Below are 12,500 nucleotides of genomic sequence, written 5' to 3' on the forward strand. Positions count from 1 at the left end.
GGAAGTGACATTATCTTGGATCTGATTTGAGGGTTCAAGGGGACAAGGAGACAAGGAGACTCTAACCCTTCCTCTCTGCAGCGAAACACGTGTTTATGATTTAATGAGCTTATGTCAACGCACACTCTGTCCATGTTGTCGTGGTAACGGTTATGCATCTCTGAAGTTAGCCAGCGGGACTCTCCGTCCTCGTGACGGCAATCAACAGACTGAGGGGACGAGGGGACGAGGGGACGAGGAGACGAGGGGACGAGGAGACGAGGGGACGAGGAGACGAGGAGACGAGGGGACGAGGGGACGAGGGGACGAGGGGACGAGGAGGCGAGGAGACGAGGAGGCGAGGGGACGAGGGGACGAGGGGACGAGGAGGCGAGGAGACGAGGAGGCGAGGGGACGAGGGGACGAGGAGACGAGGAGACGAGGAGACGAGGGGACAAGGAGACGTCCCTCAGAGACAAGTTCATTTTGTACGAGCGGTTTGGTCAGCGTACAAACACACAAACACACAAACACACAAACACACAAACACACAACACACAGAGGAGGATGTCAAAGAAGAGCTTTTTATAATCTTCGACATTTTGTATTTTAACACCAAACCCCGTCAGATATTTTCAGATTCTATATTTTGTACATTAATATATTAGCGCTCTATAAACACCGACGTGTATTCAGATGTGCGTACTGTATCACTCATGATGGGATGGTCTTAGCGTAGCGTCACGGCTAATGTACCGCTTAGCAGCCCCCCCCATCAGATGGTACGACCCAATGAATGTCCGGCGCTCTCCGAGAGGCCTTCGTGAACTCTACCGGCTCTTCAGGTGGAAATGTTTCCTTCATGCTGTTTGTGTTCTCTTGTTGTTGTTGGTAAACACTACAGCTGGTTCTGTTTGTCTGAGTCACAGGAAACAGGAAGTCAGTAAATTAATATAGAATATTGGAGCTAAATGGAGAGCGTGATTTAGATTTTTATTGCTGTCAACAAACTCTTATGAGAAAAACAAAATCATCAAAGTTTTGACTATTTGTTTAAACTTTAAGTAAAAGCTACTCAAACTGCTTTTATTTCTTAATACACATAAAGTGCCATAATTACAGACTTTTTACGCCATTTAAATCTAATTTAATAGAAAAACCAAAAACTCTAAAATAGAAAAAAATTAAAAAGACAATTAGATATAAATACATATATATATATATTAGTATTTTAACAAGTATTAGTAATATTTTTATATAATTAAAGCTCACAGAGCTACTGCCTGAGCTCTGATTGGCCAGCTGCAAAGTGTTGGCAGGAGTTCAGCCAATCAGAGCTTCTGCTGCTTCTTTGTGGGCTGGACTTAAAATCAAGTTTTAAATGTTACATTTAAGAGCAATAAAAGAAAGAAAATTATCTTTTTCCATTTTAGAAAGTATGTTATTAGTCTGATCTAAGAAAAGTTTTGCTACACGGGCAATATTTGTTATTCCGATCAATTCATTGATGATTCTTTTCTTTTCGTATGATATCTGAAAATATATATAAATATACATAAATATCGCTCTCGTGGGATGGAACCAACGTTCTTCGTGCAGCGTTTTGCAGGAAAATTAATTATCACCACAGCCTCAGTGTCACGTGATCAGAGGTCAGAGGTCAGAGGTCGTTTTTTGTTGTCATATCAAACACTTTCTTTTCTTTTTTACCGTTAAATAAACTGATGTTCCACAGGAGCGACGGCTTCTTCTGGATTCTTTCTGAGGACGTCTAATAAGACAGATGTTTATTTATTTGTTTATTCTGCAGCAAATAAAAAGGATATTTTATTATTATTACGTGCACAAAGCAAACATCTATGAATATAAAGATCCACGGTTCCACCACCAGATGGCAGCAGCGTCCTTCGGTTCACTCGTCTTCATCATCTTCATCATCAAGAGGAGCTAAATGCTAATCTTCTGATTAGCACCCCGAGTGTTGCGTCATCCATTCTGGCTTTAATATCCATATTTATTATATTTATATAAAATCACTGCTCAGCACATTCAGGATGAAGGTTCATAGTTACGATAACTGGTGATGTCATTTAAATTTAAATCATTAAATTGAGCTTCGAGTAGTCGACTTTACGCCTCGTTTATTAAAATACACATTTATACACAAATATATAATAGATTTATAAGCTGCTTCTACAAAAGAACATCTCGTCATAATAAATAAATGAACCTGTCGCATTTTAATCTGAAGGGGAAGTATGTTTAGGTTATAAAAAGGTTTATTCTTTAATGCCAGCATGGAATAAAACTCTGGATCAGATGTCTTTATTGATCTTTAATGAGTCCTGAAAGACGATATGTTTCTACTGTTTGAACCCAAAGGGAAAGAAAAGCCTCATATTAATAAAATAAACACTGTTGCGCAATAGTGACTCAAACTTTCAGCAGTTGGTTCCAGTCGAGTCCTAAAGACCCCGTTCCCCCCTCCGCTCTGGTCCTGGAGGTTCAGATCTGGTCCACATTGTGAGGTCATGTGGGCGCGGTGCTGAGGGATCATGAACATGAATCATGCTGCAAACACTTCTTCTTCTTCCAGAGAGGTTTGAGATGGAGAGTTTAATCCTGCAGTTACTTTAAAATAAAACAATCATGGAACAACTCATTGAACTGATGAAGTCTGTGAATAAATAATATGAAGGGGGGGAGAGGGGGGGCCGCGTTGCATAGTTTGAAACCAAGACCTCCACCAGAGTCCTGCACCGGGTCCACAGAGGATGAAACTAAAGCTGCAGCCTCGTCGTGTGAACGGTCCTCGAACACGACGAGCATGAACCGGATTACTTTAACCCCCGAACACCCGCTTAGCGTAGCATAGCGTAGCATAGCGTCGCTTAGCGTAGCATAGCGTCGCTTAGCTTCTAGCCTTCGTGGGTAACAAAGCTCAGGACTAAAGTGTTTGAGTACAATCAGAAATGTGTCTCGAGTATCAAAGTGTGACGTGCAACATGCAGGACTCTATGGGGGGCACTGGTCTGTCCTCTGCTTTGTGGGTTCTTCCTCCCGAACCAGGAGGATTGTTTCCTTGTGTCCTCCAGACAACAACAACAAAACAACAACAAGTGCTGCAGGGCGGCGGCCCCCCGCTCAGAGACGAGAAGAAGAGGACCCGTCAGACGTTGTAGTCCGGCGCTTTGCCCAGCGGCTGCCTCAGGCGGATCTGCAGCGCCATGAAGGCGCCGACGGACACGTGGAACAGGATCTGCCACACGTTCCTCAGCTCGTACAGATACATGTTGGACAGGCAGATGAGGGAGAACGCCAGGAACGACTTGAGGTTCCTCCACACGGAGAACGAGGCGAACAGGAAGCACTGAGGAGCGAGAGGACAGCTTTAACACATGGAGCAGAGACTTCTATACAACCAGAGGAGTCGCCCCCTGGTGGTCAGGAGAGAGAATGCAGCTTTAACACATGAAGCATAGACTTCTATACAACCAGAGGAGTCGCCCCCTGGTGGTCAGGAGAGAGAATGCAGCTTCAACACATGAAGCATAGACTTCTATACAACCAGAGGAGTTCCTTCAGTGGAACAGGAAGCTGTTATTCATCACTCACCTGATACAGACAGGCCGCTGTTCCGAGGAAGAACGCAATCACATAATTAAAGTCTTCATCGTCGTTCTGCAGGAAAGAAGAAAGGTGAGTTTTTATCTCTCGTCATCATCAACAAGACTTCTAGTTTGATGGACGACATAATAAACACATCAGGTTAATGATCGCTTTAGTAGTTTTATGGGTTATGAGAACCATTCCAGTGATAATGTTAGACGGTAAACGTCTCCGTATGGATATCATCATGTTATGAAATCACCTGCAGGATGCTCTCGATGGCGTGGACTCCTCTCAGCAGGTTGAGGCCTCCACAGAGAAGGCTGAGCACACAGGACACGACGCCGGAGAGAACCACGGGCTGCAGCACCTGGGAGGGGGCTGGGGAACAGGTGGGATCAGATTATATGTATATATATATATATATATACACATACATACATACATACATACATACATACATACATACATACATACACACCTTTGTACTTGGAGGCTGTGTGCACAGAGAACCCGTTGGCGGCCTGCAGGTCCTCAGGGCTCAGCTGGTACGGCGGTCGCAGACGGATCTCCGTCTGCATGTCGGCCAGGTTGATCTTAGTGGACAGAGACCGAGGGCTGTTGTAGCGCTGCTTGGTCTTCTGGATGAAGGTGTCTGGAGGGTGGAGGTCAACACAACAACAGGGTGGAGGTCAGCACAACAACAGGGTGGAGGTCAACACAACAACAGGGTGGAGGTCAACACAACAACAGGGTGGAGGTCAACACAACAACAGGGTGGAGGTCAGCACAACAACAGGGTGGAGGTCAGCACAACAACACAACAACAGGGTGGAGGTCAACACAACAACAGGGTGGAGGTCAGCACAACAACAGGGTGGAGGTCAGCACAACAACAGGGTGGAGGTCAACACAACAACAGGGTGGAGGTCAACACAACAACAGGGTGGAGGTCAACACAACAACAGGGTGGAGGTCAACACAACAACAGGGTGGAGGTCAACACAACAACAGGGTGGAGGTCAGCACAACAACAGGGTGGAGGTCAACACAACAACAGGGTGGAGGTCAACACAACAACAGGGTGGAGGTCAACACAACAACAGGGTGGAGGTCAACACAACAACAGGGTGGAGGTCAACACAACAACAGGGTGGAGGTCAACACAACAACACAACAACAGGGTGGAGGTCAACACAACAACAGGGTGGAGGTCAGCACAACAACAGGGTGGAGGTCAGCACAACAACAGGGTGGAGGTCAACACAACAACAGGGTGGAGGTCAACACAACAACAGGGTGGAGGTCAACACAACAACAGGGTGGAGGTCAACACAACAACAGGGTGGAGGTCAGCACAACAACAGGGTGGAGGTCAACACAACAACAGGGTGGAGGTCAACACAACAACAAGCTTCACCGCCTGAAGCCAACTCACCGAACTCGATGAAGGAGTACGGCCGCACGGCGCTCCGGATCCTCTTGGAGTCGTAGGTGACGATGAACTCCTTCTGCAGCTCGTCCAGGAAGCAGAAGGCCAGAACATTGGGGTAGCTGGAGGTGCAGACCATCAGGTAGCCCACACCCAGAGCACTGGTGAAGCTGGACACACACACACACACACACACACACGCACGGGTTTCACAAATAAAATGAATAAAGATTGTGCGTGTGTGTATATATATATATATATATATACACACACACACATACATACACTAATTACGGATCATTGATGATCCATATTAACAGATATATCATTTCAGCCAGTACTCATGTTTACTGAGCAGAGCCTGAACGCATCATCACTTAACTGAAGTGAACCTCCTGGTTCTCCGTTAGCGGTGCTGCTAACGTTACTAGCTCTCCTCCTGTTGGTCTGAACACTGATTGGTTGTTCACAAAGTCACATGATCAGACCTGGGTATATAACATGTGACCTACTTGACGTTGTAGGGCCCGGTCTTCAGCGTGCAGCGGTCGGGGAACTGGCCCAGCTTCTTGGAGAGAGCCTTGAGGTGCCGCTTGGTTTCCTGCAGCTCTTTGTCCTGCTCGTAGTCGGTGGAGGCCGAGAGAGGAAGGCCGTCCCCGACCCGGACCACCGAGGAGAACAACACCGTGGACATCTTACAGCTCGGGGGATCGGTCTGAAGCCCTGCGGACAGACACGAGAAATGATCAATATAGATATAGATATATAGTTCCTACATTCAAACACCCAGGATTCAAAAGGTCTAGGTTTAAAATCTACATTAAATTAAAATAAGTTTGGAAATGCTTGAGATATATGATCAAATTACCAAAAACCTAAATGTATCTGGTATATTTATTAATAATAATAATGTACCCTTTTATTGATTCCCGTGGGTAACTTCTTCTCTGCATTGACCCATCCTTAGTTATTAAGGAGCGGTGGAGCAACTGGGGGTTCAGTGCCTTGCTCAAGGACACTTCAACATGAACTATGGGGAGAGCGGGGATGGAACCAGCGACCTCGTGGTTACGGGACGACCACAAATATTTGGTTGATAGATTAATTAAGCGATTAAATCGTTATAATAGTTCAGATGTTGAACAAAACCAGACATTTTAAAAAGGTTTTCCAGTTTTTTATGATATTTAAGAATAAATATATCCCCTTAAATATATAAATAAATATATCCCCTTAAATATATAAATAAATATATACCCGTAAGAAAAAATTAACACCCATACATAAATAAATATCATTAAATATATAAATAAATATATATATTGATCGATCATGAACTGTATAGAAACATGAACACGAGCTACACACATACATATATATATAATATTGATTGATAGATAGATAACAGAACCATGGACAGCTCCTCTCTCTGACGGGTTACACTGAACACGTTCAGATAAGTCACGTGACTCACCAATAATAACGTCCATATAAATAATCAATAATCAGTTTAAAAGGACGCGATGACGTGAGAAGGAAAGGTGTTCATAAGCTCATGTATTCACCTGATGACATTACACTTCCGGGTTCTCCGCAGTTAGTGGCTAGCTAGCGTTAGCAGCTAACTAGCATTAGCATGCTCGCCTATGGATGTATATGCAGCAGCATCAGCTAGCGTTAGCTAACAGCTAGCAGCTAGCTGCTTTGAGAGACGCGCACGAGGGACCAAACAAACAAACAAACAAACAAACAAACAAACAAACCGACACGTTGGTCCGGTTTCGTGGTTTCAGGGACTCACCTGAACGAGAGTAGCACCATGTCTGCTGTGAGCGGATCTGCGCCTGCGCGGAGAGCGGGATTTTTTTAGAGGGACGTGTTGACGTGTCCGTGTCGCCGTGCATTGTGGGTAAAGGAAAGCCTCTCATCAGCATCACAGAACCAGTCAATTAATATTTGCACGTAATTCAACATGTATTTTAATTCACATGTAAACTGCATTGAGCGCTTTGATGAAGCCTTTTCTAAATATAACATGTTGTTGTCGCTAAATGAGAACGTTGATAACATTTATTATTGTATTTATCAATATGTCATCATTAACAAAGCTTTATTGATTCTTTTCAAACATCTAATTAAATTACAAACCATTTATTTGAATTGGAAATAATAGGAATAGTTTTATTTAAACATATTCCCCACATTTAATGAGAGGTATGAGCAAGAGATTAAAAAGAAAAGTAATTTTTTAAATGATTAAATTCTAAAACATCTTATTATAACGACACCGTCAACGTGTTGAAGCCTCTTTAACCGCTCTGTTCATATTATAATATAGATATATAGATATAGATATATCATGTGATGTTAGATGTGATGAGTTTCATCATTTAGGTTTTAATCTCTTTATTCTCTCTTCGCTTCTTTTCCTTCCGAAAGCCCTAAAACAGATTGTTCTTTCTCTAGAAGCCCGAGATTTATTCTCAAATTAAAATAACATGAATAGTAATGCGGATATATATACATATATATATATATATATATATATATATATACACATATACATATATATATATATACAGTATATATATATATATATACACACATATACATATACTGCCCTCGATGGACTGGCGGCCTGTCCAGGGTGTCCCCTGCCTTCGCCCTATGTCAGCTGGGATAGGCTCCAGCGCCCCGCGACCCTAATGAGGATAAGCGGTATTGAAGATGGATGGATGAATGGATGGATATATATATATATATATATATATATATATATATATATATATATATATATATATATACACACACACACATTTCCTTTTAAAACCTGTAGGAAAAACCACAACAACAACTGTGGCAGCAGGAAATAAAAACAACACAGAGATGGTTAGTGGCCTCATCCTTCACACAGACCGGTGTAATCACCCTGTGTGTGTGTGTGTGTGTGTGTGTGTGTGTGTGTGTGTGTGTGTGTGTGTGCGTGTGCGCGTATGTGTGTCTATGTGTGTGTGTGTTGCTGCTGACAGCTTGATGAATAGCCGCTCGGCCTCTTTCTTTCTCCAGGAAGTCACCGGTACACGTTTCAAAAAGCTTTTTTTACTTCAGTAAATTCATGAAATGTGATTTTTAAAGTCTGTCGTCACGAAGATTAAATAATAAGTAGTTTAAAATGTTGTTTACACCAACAATAAAAACCTGCAGGCCGAGCAACATATTGACCATCAGATGAGGTCACTTCTCAGGGCGGAGCCAACCCGAACCCTCAGGGTCTGAGGGTTCAGGGGGCCTACCAGGCGAGGTAGACCCTCAGACCCGAACCCTCAAAGTCTGAGGGTCTACCTCTCTGGTAGGCGGTTCAGTGACTAAATTCTCACGCATCTCATTCTACGTCTCCATGTTTCCGTGGTAACCCAGTGTTTAACGTCTCACCGCTGTGCATTGTGGGTAATTCCCTTGGGCAAAGAGTTCAGAGACAGAACTGAACCTTGAAGTCTGGGAGGAAACATCCTCTGGGGAACATGAACATTATTAAATGAATATATTTAAATAATTCACGTTCAGCAGAGGAGCTGCTTTGGGTCTCAGTAGCCCAAACCAGATGCATTATGGGAAGTATATCTCAGCCTGTAAATGAGTCTCTTGGGGATTCATTGGAATATTAAAAGTATTGTTGTGCTGCTTCATGTAGCTTTAATAAATAAATACATAAATAATAATACTGAGATTTAGAGTGTTGTTTTTGTCCTGTAGGAATTTAAAACCAGCGAGGAGTCCATGTAACAATAATACTTTATTTACAAACATTTAACCTCCATAAACATCCTCAGGGGACAAAGACAATGTGGTGTTTAAGATTCAAGGTTTCATATCCAGAAAACCTTCATAAACATGGTGCAGACAGACACACACACACACACACACACACAGAGACACACAGAGACACACAGAGACACACACAGACAGACACACACACACACACACACACACACACACAGAGACACACAGAGACACACACACACAGACACACACAGAGACACACACACACACACACACACACACAGAGACACACAGAGACACACAGAGACACACACACACACATACACACACAGAGACACACAGAGACACACACACACAGAGACACACACACACACACACACAGAGACACACAGAGACACACAGAGACACACACACACACATACACACACAGAGACAGACACACACAGAGACACACACACACAGACACACACACACACACACACACACAGAGACAGACACACACAGAGACACACACACACACACACACACACACAGAGACACACACACACAGACAGACACACACAGACACACACACACACACACAGAGACACACACAGACACACACACACACACACACACACACACACACAGAGACACACAGAGACACACAGAGACACACACACACACAGAGACACACACACACACACACACACACACACAGAGACACACAGAGACACACAGAGACACACACACACACATACACACACAGAGACACACAGAGACACACACACACAGAGACACACACACACACACACACAGAGACACACAGAGACACACACACACACATACACACACAGAGACAGACACACACAGAGACACACACACACAGACACACACAGACACACACACACACACACACACACAGAGACAGACACACACAGAGACACACACACACACACACACACACACAGAGACACACACACACAGACAGACACACACAGACACACACAGACACACACACACACACACAGAGACACACACAGACACACACACACACACACACACACACACACACACACACACACAGAGACAGACACACACAGAGACACACACACACACACACACACACACAGAGACACACACACACACACACACACACACACAGAGACAGACACACACAGAGACACACACACACACAGAGACAGACACACACACAGAGACAGACACACACAGAGACACACACACACACACAGAGACAGACACACACAGAGACACACACACACACACACACACACACACACAGAGACACACAGAGAGACACAGAGAGACACACACACACACACACAGAGACACACAGAGACAGACACACACAGAGACAGACACACACAGAGACACAGAGAGACACACAGAGACAGACACACACACACACACACACACACACACACAGAGACACACAGAGACAGACACACAGAGACACACACACACACACAGAGACACACAGAGACAGACACACACAGAGACAGACACACACAGAGACAGACACACACACAGAGACAGACACACACACACACACACAAAGACACACACACACACAGACACACACACACACACAGAGACACACACACACAGAGACAGACACACACAGACAGACACACACAGAGACACACACACACACAGAGACAGACACACACAGAGACAGACACACACACAGACACAGAGAGACACACACACACAGAGACAGACACACACAGACAGACACACACAGAGACACACACACACACACAGAGACAGACACACACAGACAGACACACACAGAGACACACACACACACACAGAGACAGACACACACAGACAGACACACGTGTTCACAGAAAAACATTGAACACAATCAATAACAGGAAGTAGCTTCTTAAAGAAAGGGGAGGGGCTTCACATATAGAACCTCGTGCTTCACTTTGTGGTAAAAACAACGTGAGACCAGAACGTTTATGCACCAATGAAGCAGCAGCATGCAGGTCCAGGTCCACCTGCAGGTCCAGGTCCACCTGCAGGTCCAGATCCACCTGCAGGTCCAGATCTACCTGGAGGTCCAGCTCTACCTGGAGGTCCAGCTCCACCTGCAGGTCCAGCTCCACCTGCAGGTCCAGATCCACCTGCAGGTCCAGATCTACCTGGAGGTCCAGCTCCACCTGCAGGTCCAGATCCACCTGCAGGTCCAGATCTACCTGGAGGTCCAGCTCTACCTGGAGGTCCAGCTCCACCTGCAGGTCCAGCTCCACCTGCAGGTCCAGATCCACCTGCAGGTCCAGATCTACCTGGAGGTCCAGCTCCACCTGCAGGTCCAGATCCACCTGCAGGTCCAGATCTACCTGGAGGTCCAGCTCTACCTGGAGGTCCAGCTCCACCTGCAGGTCCAGCTCCACCTGCAGGTCCAGATCCACCTGCAGGTCCAGCTCTACCTGGAGGTCCAGCTCCACCTGCAGGTCCAGATCCACCTGCAGGTCCAGATCTACCTGGAGGTCCAGCTCCACCTGCAGGTCCAGATCTACCTGGAGGTCCAGCTCCACCTGCAGGTCCAGCTCCACCTGCAGGTCCAGATCCACCTGCAGGTCCAGGTCCAGGTCCAGATCCACCTGCAGGTCCAGCTCCAGCTCCACCCCGTCTTGGTGTGCATTCAATGATATTTACATTAACGTCTTTAATATCTTCACAGCCTGATGAACAGAGAACACGGTTCACTACCTGTTGGAGCTACAAGAGGATCTGAAACATTCAGATATATATATATATATATATATATATATATATATATATATATATATATATATATATATATATATATATATATATATATATATATATATATATATATATATATATATATAGTTGTGTTTCAACTTTCCCTTACCAAAGAAACAGAGTCCATGTTTTCATTGTGAAGTTGATTTAATTCACTTTAATCATTCAGCATGAAACAGACTGAAGTCTTTACACTGCGGGGTGTGAATATTAAGTCATGGGCTTTTATTGTGAAAGGGAGGAACCAGAGGAGCTGTCAGGGTTGAAAGGAGAAATAAAGTTTATTTCAGTGTGAAACATCCAGCTTTATACTATTGTTTAGTTAATTTAATACTATTCTATTTGTGGTATTTATCGTGCATTTTATTTGATATTTAACATCTTTATTTATGAATGCTGCCTGTAGGATGTATTGATCCATCCATCTCGCTCTTTGGTACTTAATATACACGTTCTGTGTGTTATAATAAGGAGACGTCCTTCAGTCCAAAACGAGGGATCAGTGAACACAAACAAATAAAAATCAGCTGGAAATGTTTGATTTGATTATTTATTTTTTAAATCTTTCTGCAACGAGGACAAACTGTTCTTAGAGCGGAAGAAAATTATTACAGATATGAACCGCAGAAACAACGAGTTCCCTTTGAATTGTTTCGCTTCCCTGAGAACCTTTTTCAAAGTGTTAATAAAACCGGGGGGGGGGGGCTCGGCTGAACGCAGAGGGGCATTGTGGGACATTTGGCTGGAATGCATTGTTGCTGTGTTGTTGTTGTTGTTGTTGTTGTTGTTCTTTCATGACGAACCATGAACCTTGTGACATCACGGCGAGATGAAGGTGAATATTTGGTGTTTTCGTCTCCTCCCTCCAGCATGTTTCTTTAAGGCCACAGTTTCTACCCCCCCCCCCCCCCCCCCCCCCAGA

At 44.4% G+C, this 12,500-nt stretch overlaps 2 protein-coding genes across 2 annotated transcripts in view; one reads left to right on the plus strand and one right to left on the minus strand.

Annotated features, from left to right (window-relative positions):
• The window catches only part of adcy5 (adenylate cyclase 5), an 80,121-nt gene extending 78,968 nt beyond the window's left edge, over positions 1–1,153 (plus strand). The window contains 1 exon segment of the mRNA XM_034561458.1: positions 1–1,153. This exon segment is cut by the window's left edge and continues 297 nt beyond it. The gene's annotated coding sequence lies outside the window, so the exon portion shown is untranslated.
• A 950-nt stretch (positions 1,154–2,103) lies between these two features.
• sec22a (SEC22 homolog A, vesicle trafficking protein) lies at positions 2,104–6,910 on the minus strand. The gene is made up of 7 exons (XM_034562465.1): positions 6,822–6,910; positions 5,533–5,743; positions 5,027–5,190; positions 4,070–4,243; positions 3,851–3,969; positions 3,595–3,660; positions 2,104–3,349 (listed from the first exon to the last, which is right to left on the minus strand). The coding sequence occupies exons 2-7, from the start codon at positions 5,712–5,714 to the stop codon at positions 3,149–3,151; spliced, it is 906 nt and encodes a 301-aa protein (XP_034418356.1). The 5' UTR covers positions 5,715–5,743; positions 6,822–6,910; the 3' UTR covers positions 2,104–3,148.
• Between the last annotated feature and the right edge of the window lie 5,590 nt (positions 6,911–12,500).

The sequence above is a fragment of the Cyclopterus lumpus genome, chromosome 21 (assembly GCF_009769545.1).
Source record: "Cyclopterus lumpus isolate fCycLum1 chromosome 21, fCycLum1.pri, whole genome shotgun sequence".
In the NCBI taxonomy this organism is placed as follows: domain Eukaryota; kingdom Metazoa; phylum Chordata; class Actinopteri; order Perciformes; family Cyclopteridae; genus Cyclopterus; species Cyclopterus lumpus.